At 44.8% G+C, this 18,755-nt stretch overlaps 1 protein-coding gene across 2 annotated transcripts in view; it reads right to left on the reverse strand.

Annotated features, from left to right (window-relative positions):
* The window catches only part of SETD3 (SET domain containing 3, actin N3(tau)-histidine methyltransferase), a 60,910-nt gene that overhangs the window by 32,961 nt on the left and 9,194 nt on the right, over positions 1 to 18,755 (reverse strand). For both annotated transcript variants that reach the window (XR_011471242.1, XM_070412866.1), the window contains exons 3-6: positions 17,887 to 17,979; positions 15,558 to 15,706; positions 13,566 to 13,638; positions 13,015 to 13,271 (exon numbers count right to left, since the gene is read on the reverse strand). Coding sequence is in view for 1 of the 2 variants with exons in the window: in XM_070412866.1 (XP_070268967.1) it covers positions 13,015 to 13,271; positions 13,566 to 13,638; positions 15,558 to 15,706; positions 17,887 to 17,979 (572 nt within the window). In the remaining variant the exon portion in view is untranslated. The remainder of the gene's footprint in view (positions 1 to 13,014; positions 13,272 to 13,565; positions 13,639 to 15,557; positions 15,707 to 17,886; positions 17,980 to 18,755) is intronic.

The following is an 18,755-nucleotide window of genomic DNA, read 5'->3' on the forward strand; positions in this document are numbered from 1 at the left end:
TCAGCCACTTCGGAAAGCAGTTTACCAATGTCAGCTGAAGCTACTTATAAAATTGCCCAATACCCTAGCAACTGTTCTCCCCAGAGAGTTCCCAGAAGAAAGGAACGCATAAATTCACAAGACATATACAAGAGGACTAAGAGCTGCTTCATTTATAATAGACAAACGCTGGAAAAAAACCAAAATGCCCATCAGGAGGAGGATGGATAAGCAGAGTGTGGAATACGCACAATGGGAAACTACACAGCAGTAAAGAGTTACCTACTCCTACGCCCAGCAGCACGGACGGATCTCACAGACATGCACTGAGCAGAAGGCAGAGGTGGGCAAGACTCCACACAGGGGGATTCGACCTACAGAAAGCTTGTCAACATAAGAAAGTAACTCATGGTGACAGAGATGGAACAGTGGTCACCTCTTGAATAGGGGGCTGGTACTGACTGGGAAAGAACATGGGGAATTTCCTACTGTGCTACAAAAGTTCCACAGCTTAATCTTGGTTCGGTTCTTTAGGATAGAAGCTAACCTGTATTTAATGCATGTGTACTTTACATGTCTAAGCTAAATCTCAATTTAATAAAACTAAAAGTTGCCCGGCCAATCAATGTGGTTCAGTTGGTTGGGGCACGTTTGGGAGGCAACCAATAGATGTTTCTCACATCTATGTTTCTCTCCCTCTCTCTCTCTCTCTCTCTCTCTCTCTCTCTCTCTTCCTCTCTCTAAGCATGTCCTTGGCTGAGGTCTTAAAAAAAAAATAACAACAATCAAAACTAAAAGTCCACAAGAGTCAACAACCCAAGCTGTTCACCTTTACTACAGGGGGTTACTCAGTATTCCCTACCACTGTTCCTATTATATATTTACTAGAGGCCCAGTGCACAAAAATTTGTGTTCTCGGGGGTTAGAAAGGGGAGGGCCCTCAGCCCAGCCTGTGCCCTCTCGCAATCTGGGACCCCTCGGGAGATAACGACCTGCTGGCTTAGGCCTGCTCCCGGGTGGCAGAGGGCAGGCCCAATCCCTAGGTGCAGCCCCTGGTCGGGCTCAGACCAGGGCCGATTGGGGAGTTGGGGCGCCGCCCCCGTCATGCACAGAGCAGGGCGGATAGGGAGGTTGCGATGCCACCCTCAGTCACGCTCAGGGTAGGGCCGATTGGGGGGTTGGGGCACCGCCCCCTGTCACACTCAAGGCAGGGTCGATGGGGAGGTTGTGGTGCCACCCCGTCACGCACAGAGCAGGGCCAATCAGGGGGTTGGGCGCTGCCCCCTGTCATGCACAGAGCAGGGCGGATCAGGGGGTTGGGGCGCTGCCCCCTGTCACACTCAGGGCAGGGCCAATGGGGAGGTTATGGCTCTACCCTATCACACACAGAGCAGGGATCGTGTGTGTGTGGGGGGGGGGGGGGTTTGGGGCGCCACCCTCTATCACCCACAGAGCAGGGCCGATCAGGGGGTTGGGGCTCAGCCACTGTCACACTCAGGGCAGGGCCAATGGAGAGGTTATGGCTCTACCCTGTCACACACAGAGCAGGGCCCGTGGGGGGGGGGGGGGGGGGGGGAAGAGCTGGGGCGCCGCCCCCTGTCACACACAGAGCCACAGGGCGATCAGGGGGATTGGGCGCTGTCCCCTGTCACGCTGATCCGGTGCCAGGAGGCCTCGCGGCTCCGCTGATCCCGGTGCTGGGAGGCATATTACCCTTTTACTATACAGGATAGAGGCCTGGGGGCCGGCTGGTTTGCCCTGAAGGGTGTCCTGGATCAGGGTGGGGGTCCCCACTGGGGTGCCTGGCCAGCCTGGATGAGGGGATGATGGCTGTTTGCAGCTGGTCACACACCCTTCAGGGTGGGGGTCCCCACTGGGGTGCCTGGCCAGTCTGGGTGAGGGGCTGAGGGCTGCTTTCAGGCTGGCGGTTGTTGATTTGAAGCTCCCAACCGCTCCTTTTTTTTATTTTATTCTGGGCCAGCTTTAGCTCTGGCTCTAGCTCTGAGAGCAGGTATCTGGTTTGTTTCGGTTCTATAATCGAAACAATGTATAACTTCAGCTCTGAGATCCCGGCCTATATTTGTTAGAATGTTTCAAACTGCCAGCTCAGAGGCCGGCAGCAGCAGGCGGGGAACGTTGGAGTCTGCAGTTACTGGAGCAAGCAAGCCTCATGTTCGCTTCCAGCTGCCTGGATGCCGGCCGCCATCTTGGCTGACAGTTAATTTGCATAAGGATATGCTGATTAGCCAATGGGAAGGGTAGCAGTCGTACGCTAATTACCATGTTTCTCTTTTATTAGTGTAGATTCTATTTATACTGGCATTTTAAATAACTGACAGTCAAAATGTCATTACTACTATTATATAATTCATCAGTAGACACATATTATTTTTACTTTTTTTCTGTTACTTGACATATATGATGTCTGGAAAGACTATAAATAAATCTCATTTAAAAGTTTATAATGTTTAATGTTTGGAAATTATTACTGATCTTTATTGTCTTTAAAGTACAGCTATGTTTTGTATGTGGCAAACTCCTAAAACACTTGAGTCTTTCCTGCCTCTGAATTTCTCTTAGCAGTTTTTGTCTAGAATTTTGATCCTATACCAACTACTGAAATCTATCACCATAAACTGTTATTCAAATGTTTTATTTTCATTTAGCTTTTCCCTATTTCTAAGTCCTAAATATACCCACAGCTCACTAACTCAAGGGAACTCCATTTCACACCTGCATTAGGTTCACGGACACATGCCCTGTCACAGAAGCTGTATCTAGGTCGTCCCTCAGGTTAGCCTACTTGCCTGTTAACAGGAAGCCAATGTCCTTCTGGTTCTAGAACCACAGCCACTAATCCACTTTAGACTAATGAAAAGACCACCCGAGAGCGAGGACTTCAAAACTGATGATAGCGTTTCTGATGTAAACGCTGCCAAATAAAAACCGGCTTATTAATTTTAAATGACTTCACAGCATTTAAGGGAAAACATGAGACTGACACGAAGATTTTAAAACTCATTAGAGTCGGTCTTGAAATCACTGACACATTTAAATTGAAAGCTGCTCGTCTGACAGCTTTTCGTTCAGACATGCTATTGTGTGTCACCACGGTTAAGGTTGGGTGAGCACTTCCATTAAAACCTTCACTTTCACAAGCTTATAATTCCATAATAAAAATTTGCTCCAGGCTTGACTTTTGCATACAAAAGATTTCTGCTTGAAAAATCTATTTCAAAGCATAAAATAAACCTGTCTGGACTGAAAACTCAGATACAAGATTACTTTTGGTGTGCCCTGGGTTAAAATAAGCTAGAAATTTAGGATTGGAAATTTCCTTTCTAAACTATAAACGTCAGAAATAGAGAAAGGTTGGTAAAGCCAGTTTAGGAGCAAGGGGAAAAGATAAAACCAATTTAGTCCAGAAAACTCAAGATCATCCTTTACTATCTCACAAACTCTTCACATCAAGTTTATCACAGACACTGTCGATTCTACCTTCAAATATTTCTCAAATTCCTCAGGCTGTAAGGTCTTATGGCCTCCCTGACGACAGGTGATCTTTAAATAAGCAGGCAAACCCAGGCCGATCTATTGGGAAGGTTCCCCATAGCTCCTGGTCATGCTGAAGGCCCTCAGGCCTGACTCCTGCCACATTTTTGGCCCGCTCGCTCCCTCCTTCCCTCTCTCCCACACCCTCAGTACTGCTCCTGGGTAAAGGACTTTCGGTTTCGCCCTCCCTTGTACATCAAGTACAGGAGCTCTCCTAAGGACATTGCAGCATTGCTGAAAGTAAGAAGCCCCAGCTTCGGTTAATTATGTTAAGAGCATGCTTTACATTTTAAAAACACATTTATATCCATTGATATCTCTGCTGCATTCCAAGTCTGAGAGTGAGACAGGGTAGACTGTAATTTTGGAAACTGAGTTTGAGCCACTTGGGCAGGTAAACAGCTGCTAAAACCCAGCTTCATCCCACAATGGCCTGAGCCACACAAGCCACAGGCACCCCAGGGAGATGCTTGTGCCAGACTTGGGGAGCTGGTCCCTGCAAATCTGCAGGGACGCCCCTCAGTTCCAGGGTGCTGCCTCTGTTGAGCTCAGGCTGTCTTCCGTCTCCTCACTGCCCCACTCGCCCCAGCTCCACACCTTCACTGACACTTCCCTCAACCAGACAAGCCTGCCTTCCAAGCCCCTGCTCAGGTCCCACCTGATGCCCCAGGCTGCACGGGGCTCAGACAGCAGACACCGCAGCCTCTGAAAGTTTACCAGTTTTCTTTTCCAACATTTCCTGCCAATTATTTCCCTCCCATCTCTACTATAAACTTCCAGAAGGCAAACATGAGACTGACACCATATTACTTTTCTAGCTCTTAACAGGATCCACTGTTAAACTGGAAGAGAAGCAAGCATTCAAACTTCATTAGTAGCAGAAAATAAAAACAGGAATACTGAACTATATTTTTTCTTATGAGGTGGAATGGAAATAAAAATAAACACAGTACCCATACTGTGTTTTCGACTACTAATTTTTAGAACCCACTTTTTCTTTAGAGTTGAAAGGATAAAGTTGATTGTGAAAGGACGTTATCTGAATCACAACATGTGACAAAGCTCAAGGACTCAAGAACACAGGTGGGCCGAAAAGGAATGGCTGTCCAGGAACAGAATTCAGGTCTAAAGTGTCGTCATCATAGGGCACTATGTCACAGTCGTGTGTGAGGTGGAGACCCAGTCATTTCCAGGACAGTCGGGGAGAGGGTCAGGAGGGACACACACTCAGATGTCTGCACATGCGCAGGCAGCGGAGGGCCATTCACTGGGTGACATGAAGAGCTCGGTCAGGAAGCCTGACTGGCAGGGACTCACGGGGGGACTCGGCAGCAGAAGGGCACACACCGTCTACAAGCGGATCAGGTGAGAAGGTGAAGAACTCACGGAAGTAAGCATCGGGTGAGGGAGGAAGAGGTGAAGACAGAAGCTGATAGTGTTGTGGGAGTACACTGCACAGCACCCAATCTTCCGTAGAGTATAGAAGGAATTTTTTGAACAGAGAAAATACAACAGCCCATAAAAATATAAACCAGTTATATGGAGAGCTGCTAGCTAAAATCCTACAGGCAGCGGATCTGAAATTCTTTCTTTACCTCAAATTTCACCTCTTGGAAGAGAGAGGAAGAAAGGACAGGACACAGATGTCGAGGGCCACAGAATCTTAAGCAGAGAAATGGCTTATTCTGTTACACTCGGGACGGCGATCATTCATGCTGCCTTTTTTTTAAAAAATATATTTTATTGATTTTTCACAGAGAGGAAGGGAGAGGGATAGAGAGTTAGAAACATCGATCAGCTGCCTCCTGCACACCTCCCACTGGGGATGGGCCAGCAACCAAGGTACACGCCCCTGACCGGAATCGAACCTGGGACCTTTCAGTCCGCAAGCCCATGCTCTATCCACTGAGCCAAACCGGTTAGGGCTCACGCTGCCTCTTGAGGTCCCATCAGGTTTAGCATTTGTCTCAGTAGGGACAAAGTGTCTTTGTACAAACTCGAAAAAGCTGCCTGTGAGGATGCAGCTCTGCGGGGTCACAGCTTGGGGAGTGGAGAACAGGCCGGACTCTGGCCACTCACCTCACACAGAGGCCTTTGCCATATGTGCCTTACACGTGGAGACCTAGAAGTCGACTGGTTTCCCCCACTGCACGAGCTCTGTGTAGCCTCCTGTGTGACAGGCAGTGGTGTCACACTGGCACTTAGAAGAGAAAGGTCCCTGCCTGTGAAGATTACACTCCAGAAGAGGAGACAGGTAACAAATAATACAACAACAATTAGACAGGGACAGATGCTGTCAAAGAACAGCATGCCCAGCCATGATGATTAATTTTATGTGTCAACCTAGCCGAGCCACGGTGCCCAGGTTTGTTCAGACATTATTCTGGATGAGAATAACATTTAAATTGGTGGACTACTGAGTAAAGCAGATTGCCCTCCCCAATGTGAGTGGGCCTCATCCATCAGGTGAAGGCCTGAGTAGAACAAAGGCTGACCTCCCCCACGCGAGAGGGAACTCTGCAGCAGATGCCTTCAAACTTGACCTGCAGCATCAGCTCCTCCTTGGGTCTACTCTGCGGGTTTGTCCTGAAAATGTTGGACTTGCCAGCCTCTGTGATCACCTGAGCCCACTTCCTAAAATAAGTCTCCTCCTATTTATATGTACATACATCCTGTTAGTTCTGTTTCTCTGACTCATACACTAACACAGAGTTGATAAGGGAGGTCTGCTTTATGGTGAGGAAAAGCCTCATTCAGGACGTGACATCTGAGCTGAAACCAGAGTAGATGGCAAAGCCCTGAAGCCAGATGAAGCTGGGCAAGCCCCGGAACTGATCAAGGCCAGACCAGGGCCATGGTCTGGTGAAGACCAGATGGTCCAGGGGGGCTGGGCTAACACTGCTGAGCCTGGGGCAGGGCTGGGCACTTGTGCAATAGGCCCTGCACATTATCACTCATTATTCCCCAACCTGGCCAGCAGGCACCCACCTCCTTTCCACAGAGAGGGGAACTCAGATACCACCTTAACCTGACAAGATTTACCTAACAGGCGAGAGGCTCAGCCTGAGGCATGACCTTTCTTCTCCAGGACACTGCATCCTTTAATGTAGTACTGACCAAGACACTGATGGAAAAGTCAAAGGTAGTCAGCTGGGTGCAGAATGGACAGCAGGGCAGGCCGGAAGAACTGCTCTTAACAAGAAACTATTACATTGCAAGAGCACTTTTTTGGATAATCTGCCCAGCAGAGACATAGTGCTAAAAAGAACTTCAACAATAGTACAAAACATGGTTCACATCTTGAAAATGATGAAAATTAGGCACATGTTTAGGATGAGTAATTTATAAGATCAGAAACCATAAGTAAGGACACAATAAGAACAGTATCTTATGCTACATTTAACACAAATTCATAATGGTCACGGTCAGCTATCAGGAACAAACAAGGACACAAGGTAGGGCATTTCGGCAAGACAGCCAGAGGCTCCAACAAAGATAAAGGAACTGGAAACTCTCCAGAGAATATGCAAGCCTGGACTGATTTTCCTAAGGTTCTGGTGTTTCCACATTCTTTATATCATTAAAAGTCAAATCGAGCCCTAGGCAGTTTGGCTCCATGGTTAGAGCGTCAGCCCACAGACTGAAGGATCATGGGTTCGATTCCAGTCAGAGGCATGTACCTTGGTTGCAGACTTGATCTCTGGTGCCAGTCGGGGCTCCTGCGGAAGGCAACTAATCAATGTCTCTCTCTCACATAGATGTTTCTCTCTCTCTGCCTCTCCACTCTCTCTAAAAATCAATGGAGCAAATATCCTCGGGTGAGGATTAACAATAACAAAAACGTCAAATTGATAAGGATAATAAAAAAGAGAGGACCATTGGCTTTATCACACCTTGGGGGGAACCAGGGGCCTGCGGCTTCCTCTAGGAGTGAACATCTCCCACCTCTGCACAGCTGAGACGAGGGTGGACAGGAGGGGCTTTCCTTCAGGGAGCTGGAAGAACCTGCCAGCAGGCAAGCCCGGTGCAGGCACACAGATGGCCCTACAGGTAAAGGCCTTGCAGTCAGCAAGGCAAGGCACAGGCCCGCTTTCTGTAAAGTATCGGCCAGAAAGATTTAAGCAAGACAAAACAGCCTTAGAGACAGACGGAGGCTCAGCCAGCCAGTGCCTAGGACGGGCTGGGGTCTAGCTGATCTGCTGTGAAGCCAGCCCAGGCCAGGGCGCCCTGAGCCTTGGGCAGCCTGCTCCACAGCTGGGATTCCTATCTGCAAAGGAAGGACTAACAACTCTCTCAGCAAGTGACTGTAAGGATTAAAGCAGCAGTAGGGAAGGTCACTCTGACCAGGTGGGTGAATGGCATGGGCATCGGCTGTGGCTCTGGGTTCCCTAGGATGTGCTCAGGAATCGCTCCAACCCACCTTGACCCACCTGGATTGGTCCCACAAAGATTCAGCACAGAACACTAATGTACCACAGAAAAAGGCCCCCAGTCAACTCAGATAAATAACCTGAAAATAGAAATCCTTCTTTCTCTCCTCCGCCCTGGAATCTCTACCCAGTTCCTTTTATCACAACCCAAGGAATAAATCTTGAGTCATGACTCTAACACCTCCAGGCAATTCCATGGGCGTTCTCTCCCCCTCCACCTGCCCTCTGCCTCTGCTCCTTTCCCCCACCCCTCAGTCAGGAGAAGATGTGACCCTGCCATGAAGCTCCAGAGAACAAACAGAATGTCACAGATGGAACACATTCACCTCAAGGGGAAAACTGAAGTGGGAAGGAGGTCAGGAGAATGGTGTCTAAGAATCAATATCCACAGCCAGACTTTCAACTTTGTACTATGTCTGCAACATTTTTGGAAGTCTAAAAAGGTATTTCAAAATAAAAAGTTAAAAAAAAATCTTGCATCTCCAGCAATATTAGTCCCTATCCCCAGGTGTGGTACCTTGCACTTGAGAGACAATAAATATTAGTTGAATAAACAATCAAGAGGATACGATGGGTTAAAAACAGAAAGACAGTAAATGCAAGGTCAGGAGGAGGTGGTGGGCTGGTTCATCTGGGAAGGAGACTCTGACATTGGTTTCTAGGCAGAGTCTCTGCTGACTACAGAGATACCGCCCCCCCCGCCCCCCCGCCCCCCCACCTGGGAAGACAATGTGGAAAACCACCTTACAAACACTGCCACCAGAGGAGATGCAGTCACAGAAATGCATTGCACGTTGCTCCTCCCAGTGCCGCTCAAGTTCACGTCCACAAACACATCTACAACAGCTTCAGATGCTGACTCACAGTGCCCGAGTCTCAGGGTGTTGGGATCTTTAAAGTATGCTAATGCCCGGAGGTCTTTATTCCACCTGGATGCTCATTCCTAAGGCCTTGTGTATGATCAGACTTCTATATGTAGATGTGAGCATCAGGAAAAAGCCATCTCTGGCAATTTACCTCCTGTGCTGCTCTGTCACAAGGAGAACACAAAAAATGGGAGAAGTGACTGCTTGTATTCAGCCACAACCGCTCCACGTCTTCCTCTGCCTCTTGGTGGTCCTGTTTTCAGCAAGTTGTGAGTATGCCTACTCCAATCTTCTGCCATGACAGCCTGGTAGGAGAAGCTAACTGTTCAAGAACAGCCAACTTGACTGCCTACTCCACTGCCTGAAGCGTGAGGCAGGACACGGGGACACTGCTGCAATGGCTGCAGCCTTGAAGTGACATTCACACAGTCAATGGATAAACGAGTCTCTCCATCCGCACGCCTTCCCCTGCACCTCTCAAACTGTTTGACCAACACCAAAGAGGAAACACAAGTAAAGTGGGACAAATCACTGCAATTATGAGGTCCATGGAAAACAGCAACTTTAGAGCTATGCCGCTATTCTGTCAAACCCTGGTCACCCGCATTCACTTAGAGAGCACCATGCTCAAGCTCATCGGCACAGGAAAATGTGCGTGCCCCTGCGAGCCTTTAATGTTTGGACAAGCTGGCATCCCACGTGGCAGGGCCTGGTCCATTAGATGGGATTATCAATGAAATGAGCAGTTCATTCCCAGGATCTCATTTCCTTTCCACTGATGTGAATGAAAAATATCTGGACTAGCATTCATCTATGGTAAGTCAAGTCAAATCTGATAAAACCTGTTTCACTTTCACACAAATACATTACTTCAGAGCTGGGTTTAAGTCAAATCCTACTTTTCCACTAATTTCTACCACAAAACTGACCATTTCCAGGCAAAACACCCAACTTGGGGCTGAACTCTGGAATGACCTAATCTGCTACGAGTATTTTTATGGGTTTAATACTCCAAAGCAGTTGTAAATGCCATTAAACTGTCTTCTGCTGTTAACCCTGTCTTCTCCCCTGATTTCCCTTTCACAAATTGACAGAAATGTTACCACTTAGGGCTGTCGATGCACACTCGCCTTTCCCAGAATCTGGCTGAACCACATTTCTAAATTTAGCTTTGGGTGTCAACATTCCTCAACCGTTAAGCTACAGTATGAAGTTTCACCAGCAGGTGCTTCATGTACAAGGTACAGTAGTCAGTCCTCAACGTTGTGGATGGGTTCTGTGACTTTAAGCAAAATGACATGTAAGGAAACCAATCTTACCATAGGCCAAGTGATATGAACAAGAGTTAAATTCCTGTGGCATCTCAACAAGACTATGCACACTGAATAAAACGGTTATCAGGACCTGCTTGAGGCTTCTGGATACACACATACTATCATCTGTTTAACACCTAAAGGACTCACTGTATACTATCTCAAGAAGGATACAACATAAATACAATATAAAAACCATAAGAAAACCATAAGACCCAGGCCCCTGTTACCACCAGGAGACCAGCAGAGGCCCAGAAAGACTACTTTATATTTTAGGGTTTTTTCCCCCTGGGGAAAAAAAAATTATACAAATTCATTAAAAGATAGCAAAGAATACCCAAGAATGAGACAATTCAGAGTAGTTAACAAAAATTTCAATAAGGTTTCTGTGATATACAACAAAGTAATCCTAACATTTAGATGGAACAGCAAATGGCAAATAATTGTTATAACGATTTTGAAGAACAAGATTGGGAGACTTGCCAGGAAAGATTGTTTAAGAAAATGTGGTAAAGCAAGTTAAAGACAGAAAATAATCTGAACTAGCAAGTGGCCACTAAAAGGCCTTTGACCAAAGAAATATGCTGGGAGGAAAGAACACAGGAAATTCTTTTTCTAGTTTATAGGCAACAGAGAGAAAGAGAAACACTGGATAAAAAATGCCATAAAGAGAAATCTCTCTGAAGAAACTGCTAATCAGTGGACATTAGTGCCAGTGCTTCTTCTCGTTTGGAATAAAAATCCTAAAGTCTGAAGCAAGATATAAGGCTGGACTATGAGCTTTCACCACCATAGACACATGAAACTGAGTCTTGCTCGCTGTCACATGGCTGGTGCATCATGAGACAATGGCCAACAGCCGTGGCTGGCAGACCCCCAGCCAGCATGAGCTCAGAAGAAAATCAATGGATTTCGGTTCAGATGCACTGCTTGGTGCAGGCCCCAGGAAGATGACTTCAAATGGGAAGTCAAACTAAAAAGAGCAAAATCCAGTTCAAGAATTTGAACCCCCAAATGGTATACAAGTGTCTGTGAGATATGACACGTGCATTTCTCTGAGAAGAGGGTTCCCCTGACACTAAAAAAGGTTGAGTCATAATGCAAAAAAAAAAACCACTGAAGGCAGGTCACTGTAATGAAACAGTAACTATGGACTGATGTGACACTACTCACTTTCTCCCTCAGTGATAATGTGCCGATGAAATGGTCCACTGCAAAGAGCAGGGGCCCCACATCTGATCCTGGAAATGTATGAGAGATATGGCTTGGTGCTGGTGTGAGAAACCTGGTTCTAATAAAACAACGGCAGTACAATGCCAACATTTGTGTTTACTTGGGACTGCTACTAATAACTTGCAGAAGCAATGAGAACATTCTAAAACTAGAAAAACAGCTAGACTCCAAATTTGATGTTTTAAAAACTTTTGCTTAAGTCTGTTTTTCTTTGTAACAAATCCTTATGCAAAATTCTTCTATTCCATAGCCTATACCTTCCTGATGTCACACAGCGCATCCCATTCTGAAACTAAATCACTGGGTAAGAAATTCTCTACAAAGCTAATTATGATGTGTTTCATTTTGTAATGATTCCCTTCTGCTGCCTATTTGTACTAATGTTAAGTGACGGTGACATTGGGTTCTTCTGAGGAAGAACCAAACCTGGACTGACACACTGTCGGGGTGATGGCGTTTGCCACATGGGAAGCAGTGCTTCTCCCACTGGAATGTGGGTTCTGGGGCACCCAGTGGCATGTGGGGGTCACAGGAGAGATGGGGCAGTTTTCCCACAATGCCAATCTGACATTACAGTAAGTCATTACACATGACTTTAGCACACCAACATTTGCATTAATTTTTAAGATTTAAAAACATGAGACCAAAACCCAGCAACAAAACATGAGAGATTTTAACCATTCTGAGCTTGTGATGGGTCATTTATGAATGGGAGTTTCTTAGTAGAAAAGATTAAGAAATACTAACATAAGGTACTGTGGGGACAGGGTGAGAAGCTATTTAAAACAATTTAAAAAATAAGCAAATAAAATAGACAATGTGGCCTGAAGGATCAAAACACAAAATGGTAACACTAATTGAGCATTTCTATTAAGTCCGACTATACTGAAGGCCTCACATAGATCAATGCATTTCATCCGCTCAGCAACTCTGGAGTCAGGTGCTGTATTATCCCATTTTACAGATTAGAGAACGGAAGCACAGAGACTTGCCCAGATGACACAGCTCCAAGTGGCACTGCAGGAATCTGCACCTGGCTGGCTGGCCCCAGAGCCCTCTCTTCTCAATCACCGCCACACTGGCTGGCGGAGGGTGGCTTCAATCACAGTATCTTTCGAGTGTCTTCAGGAAGCTGTCCTATCAGCCATGGGCCCTGAGACCATGTACCCAACCTTATGGAGATTTTTATATGACTCTTTTACTTAGGCCTAATTAAAATTAATAAAATATACAGTATACTTTGAAAAAAACAAATCAGCATTATAATTTAGTAAACTGTCAATATTTTACAAGAACTCACAAATGGACTTTCATTTTCTAGGAAAATTTATACGCCGAGCACTGTGCTATATTTTAGAGGTTTGAATTTTTACTGTAATCTGTTTTCAGAACTCAGTGACTATTAGTCATAATATGTAACAACTGCTGTTTATATTAACACTGGACACTGATGAAGTCAGACAGTCAAACCATCTTTCATTGACAGTTCTGTGAAAACGGCAACAATGGACTAGAACACCTTACAATGTAAAAAAGCAAACTGTTGATGCATTCTTACTGAGGGACACAGTGGAACATCTGTGGGATCATTTTTTCTCCCACCCTGTCACACAGACAGGTAGAGAGTGGCCAACAGCTCACCTGGATGACCTTGTAGAAGTAGGCGTACTGCCGAGCTGTGTTCTTATACTGGCTGAAGACATCGTGGACAGCCTGTGTGGACTGCAGAGACCGGACTTCGTCTTCCTCAAAGTAGAGAGGGGTGTCATACTCGCTGGGCAGGGTCTGAATGTAGGGCTGCCAGAAGGAGTTAGGGTCGGCACGCTCACACAGCAGGTGAAAGGCCAGTGTAATATTTCCCATGGCTTGAAGAATTCGGTCTTGAGAATATAAGGGTCCTAGAGTAACCCAGAAGTTAATAGCATAAGTTCCACAACTTCTTTTAAAAGTATTCATTTATATGATTAAAGTTATGGAAACTAAACAATCCTATAACGTTTTAAGTAACTTGCACCTCTCTTTTGACATTCATCTATTATGTCATATTATAAGCATGGGAAACACCTAACATGAATTGTGGGGGAAAGTTCACTAATTGAGAAAACAACCAAATATCCTTAGCTCCACAAAATGAAATTTTATATATTTCTATCATTTTCACTTTGCTTTGAACATTCAGAAATTATTCTCACCCAAAACAGAATTTTTAGCAGATTCAACAGTCATTAGTAATTTCCGTGGAACCCATAAAAATAATTCTTCTGCCTAGAAGGGAAAAAATAAGAAAACAGAATCATGAAAATACAACATACTATAGTCTCTACTCCAATTGTGTCTATGGGCAAAAACCCCATCATACATGGACAACTTCAGGGTACATATCAGCACCACATTTTTAGTTCCCAAAAGTACCTCAACTGTAAGCATTTATGGTGCTTTTAAATAAATGGAAGCTGCTTTAAAAACCTGTCTCCAGTAGAAAAACTATATATACTGAGAAGACAACCACAAGAAACTTTCGACTCTAATTTGAAGCAAATATAACAACTTGGGGTGAAGCACAAAGGTGTTTATTTTATTCTTTGTTGTATTTATATTTGTAAGTGCTAAAAACAAGACAAAATTTCTACCTCCAACAAAAACCTGACTCTACCCAGGTGAAGTAGAATACCTTACAATGTTTCAAGCTGGAGTAACAGTCCCTCTTCTATGTGCCTGTCTTTAAAACATGACAGTTACTAGCAAAAACACAAGCCCACAAGACACATGTTTTGGCAATGAAATGCCTTTTTCAGTATGTTCTGTATGTGTATTTATACAGTACCTTGACCATGGTGATGGTATCATGCAGATGTTTCAACTTAGCAAAATGTATATATTAAACATGTGCAATTTTTTACATATCAGTTTCAATAAAGCTTTTTTTAAAAACATGCACTTAGTGACAACCAACCACTGCTAAGGTATTTAGGGCAGCATCCACACTAACGATGCTATTTGTCTGATGCATGAGAAGCATGTGTGCTATCTCGTTTACTCTTGCTGTTTACCAGCGTCTATTTATCTACTATTTGAATTATGTTTATGTGTGCCTTGTCCCTTACTACAGACTATAAGCAGCATGAAGGAAGGAACCTGTGTTTTGGAAGCCTGGTATAATAAGCAAGGTACGTTGGCATACTAGATTATTTAATACACATCTAATAAACCAGTTTAACAATGTATCATCGAAAGGGTAACTACCAGCTGGCCAAAAATGTTGCTAGAAGTTTGAGGGGATCTAATAACACCCACTTCCTCTCCCCAAGTTCTGAACCAAATGAGAGAGACACAAGGCTCCAACAGACGTTCACCCAAAATACCACTTACTGAATCCCAGAATTAGACAGACCTCCCACCTAGTTACAGGCAGCACTGGAACCCCAGAAGCCTCCCCACGTGTGGCCGGTCCCTGGAAAACTCAGAGGGTGGAGAGAGCACAGCACAGCGAACGCATGTGGGCAGCAGCTCTCACTGAGAAAGACCAACCCCAGTTCCTTCTCCCAAAATCATCAGAGTATTCCTATTGAGAGGCAGGAGTGAGAGGCAAGAGTGAGAGGCAGGAGAGGCTGCTCCCTCCATCTAGAAGGACCAAGAGTAAAGAAAAGCATTTGTCCTTCAGCAGGTGTATATTTATCTTCTTTTCCTATCAGCCGTGATTTGCCAGTCCAGTAAGTGGTGCCTCCAACCACTCTGTTACCCATTCCAGAAAACTGGTAAGCATCCCCTACACTGCCAAACCCCCAACCCCGCCTCCACCTACATCCAATCAACCACAGGATGTAGTTCTGTGCTCTGTCAGCAAACCACCTGAACCCACATCCTTCTCTATATTTAAATCTCAGAATCCCTTGGCATGTTCTATGGTCTCCTAACAGAGGCCCAGAAATGTGAGCTGACTTGCCCCCGGTCACTGGTTATTAGCACAGCTCCCAATGAGGATGAGCAGCAAGGGGCTGCCTGGAACAGGGGGGTCAGTTAGAGGACTGTTGCAGCAGGAGGGGCAGTGTTGGCTGCACCTTCGCCTTCCCCCACCCACAAGACTCAGAACAAGCCCAAGGTATGTCTCCACGTCCTGTGTCCTCTACATGACACAATCCAGACACACTTAGACTCCCCCCCAGACCAACAATTTATAAACTCACCTTGATATCTCTTGTGGCTCTCAAACCAAAGCCCTCTTCTTTGAAATTAACCATTTCAAAACCCTCAACCGAAGCTCCATTTTCAGAGGCCCATTTCATTAGATTAGGAAAGTAATCTTCTCTTTTTCCATCAAAAGTAACAGACAGACCTGTATCAATCCGTGTTTTACAAAACAAGAGCTACTTTTAGGACATATATCATTCATGCTACTCTCAGAAAATAAAAATAAAAACAGACCATAACTAACACAGGAAATAGTAAAGCACTCCAATCTTAAAAAAAAAAAAAAAAAAAAAATCAAAGCTAATCACCAGATAGTCACAGTACATAGTGACAGGAAAGGTGAATTAAAATCCTAACGTCCCCGTGGGTTACAGAGAAATATTACAGATCCCAGGTCATATGAATACTGACTGCTAGAAAAGCCCTCACAACTACTACAGATGCATAGAGCAGCTTCCCCTGTAAGTCAGCGTGCCACCTATAATATGCACATTTGCTTTAACAAAATACCCATGAAAACAAAGCTCAGTAGTTCTCACATGCACACAAGACAATGTGCGTGCCCTGGCCGGGTGGCTCAGTTGATTGGAGCGTTGTCCTGTCCATCAAAAGGTTGAAGGTTGGATTTACAGTCATACCCCGTTTGTGGGGTCAGGCATGTACAGGAAGCAATGGATCAATGTTTCTCTCTCACATTGCTGTTTCTCTCTCTCTCATTCTAATCTCTCTCTAAAAATCTGTAAACATATCCTCAGTTGAAAATTAAAAAGTAATAAATAAGAAAATAAAAAACAAATTAGAAAAAAAAGAAGACGTGTGTAAAGGATGAGCCCTGATCCTAAGAGCACAAAACTGGAGAGCTCTGCAACAGAATCCTGTGGAGTAATTTAAAGATGAAAAGCCATGCATAGGAAAAACCATTATTTTTTTGATGAATAAAGGGAGAGGAACAGAAACTTTATTAAACACGAGGAGCAGGGCGTGGAAGTTAGCCCTGTGGTGCCATGGCCGTGTCACCACCATGTAACTGAAGGTCAACGAGAGGTGTGGCGCAGGATCACCTAGCATGGTGCACTGCCAGGCTATGTACGCATATCCTTGCTAATTGAAGAAAACTGCTTTTGTTAGGAAAACCTAAGAGAACAAATGAGTGCCTGACTTCGGTGTCAGTTGTAGTACACAGTCTCTACTCAGAAGACACACAGGATATACAAAACTTTTCAGCCCCATGTCTGGTGAGCCAGGATTAGCACAGTCTACACTTGGTGCAGATAAACACCTCATAAAGGGGCCTGTCACTGTGTGGGGTTTGAGACCATCTAACCCAGTGGTTCTCAACCTTCTGGCCCTTTAAATATAGTTCCTCATGTTGTCACCCAACCATAAAATTATTTTCGTTGCTACTTCATAACTGTAATGTTGCTACTGTTATGAATCGTCATGTAAATATCTGATATGCAGGATGGTCTTAGGCAAACCCTGTGAAAGGGTCGTTCACTGCCAAAGGGTTCGCGACCCACAGGTTGAGAACCACTGAATTCTAACCCGAAGGCTGCATGTTGTAGGTGTGCATGGGGAACCATAAAGCTCCTGCTTCAGAGAGCAAATAAACTCTCTTCTGACTCACTTCCATGACAATAAATAAACAAACAGGGAGCCTAAGTAGGTTTTTCTCATCCTTTTAAAGGCAGGCTACTTGTTATGCCTTCTCCTTCCACCTCCCATGTGGCCCTGAATACCAATCTTAACTTTTTGTGCTTTATAGAACAAAAACAATAGGAATATTGAATAGGCTTTTTCATCTGATACTTGGCCCCACTGCCAGCCTGGCTGAGAGTCATTCTGATGTCTCCTGAATATACCCTGTAAAACACAGCTTAGGAAACAGAACTACATCTCTTTTTTAATCAAAACATGATTGAGTTCATCATAAATCTTGATAAACATTAACCAATCAGTATATACGTGTGTGTTGGCCATGCACAGCATTAGAGACTGACCCCAAACCCTGAAGGAAGCAGTATGGGCAGACAGATTTAAATACATATCTCAAAGAGTAAAGGTAAATGAAAGTTGTGTCATTTTAGCTCCCAGAAACAAACATTTCCCCCCTAAAACTCAATGATTTTCCCCTCCCAGAGCAGGTGATAGCATCTCAGAAATGAGAAGCTCCGGAGAGTCCGATGTCTCCCAGCGACAAGGTCTCCCTCGACAAGGACCTAGCAGGGAGGATGAATAACCCAGACTGTAACTACTCTCAACACCTTTCTGACCTATGCCAAGTCTCTGCACAATTTTCTTAAAATATCATTCCAGAAAATGTACCTTTTTGCTTTTTCCGTATTTTCTCCACTAGAGACCGGATCTGCACATATTCTTCCCACTCTTTCCCTGGGCCGGGAGCAGGGCTACTGCATTCTGCAACACAAAAGCCACAGTCTCAAACATTTTCTTCCACTTAACCTGTGGTCTTCAGAAGGAGGAGGATTTGGGTTGTTGCTGTTGATTTATTTATTTTTAAAGGACAAAGATACTACAGCTGTGATGATAAACATGAGAAGCATAAATCAGGTATACTTTCAAAGCATGTAAACCCTCTGACACAATTTAAATGCCACCTATTCAACCGTGACTCTAGTACCTAAGTGTTTGCACCTGGCTTACATCTATCTCTTGCTGCTGATACATTTTCCTCAGAACATACTTGTGAACAGGAAAATCTAGAAAGTTATGCTAAAATGCAAAACGTTGCCCTGAAAACTCTTCCAGATGTTAAAAGAAGGTAATATTGAAAGTTAACATTTCTTTCTAGTTAAACCCCATAACAATGGCTCCCTAAGGGAAATTGGACATAAGGACAATTCATCAACAAACATTTCACATCCATGTGTAAGGCGCTATATTAAGCACTCTGGGGGAGTCACAAAAAGAGCCGGCACAGTCACTGCTAAAAAAGAAGCTGAGATTCTACAGCAGGACCAGAACTGAAGGACCAACACCCGAGACCCGGGCAGGCGTTTCAGAAGGCTATGCACAGGGCACCCACCCAACCTGCCAACAGCCCTTTCCTTTTTAAACAAGTGTATCAGTTTAAAGAGAGAGCCCTTCCCATGCCCCTGCTAAACCTCCTGGCCCCCTTTGTTCTCCAAGGAAAGGAGTATATGTGGTAAATAATTAACAATAGCTATATGCTG

The sequence above is a fragment of the Myotis yumanensis genome, unplaced genomic scaffold, assembly GCF_028538775.1.
Source record: "Myotis yumanensis isolate MYYU_CA2020_CCGP unplaced genomic scaffold, mMyoYum1.0.hap1 SCAF_1, whole genome shotgun sequence".
Taxonomy (NCBI): Eukaryota; Metazoa; Chordata; class Mammalia; order Chiroptera; family Vespertilionidae; genus Myotis; species Myotis yumanensis.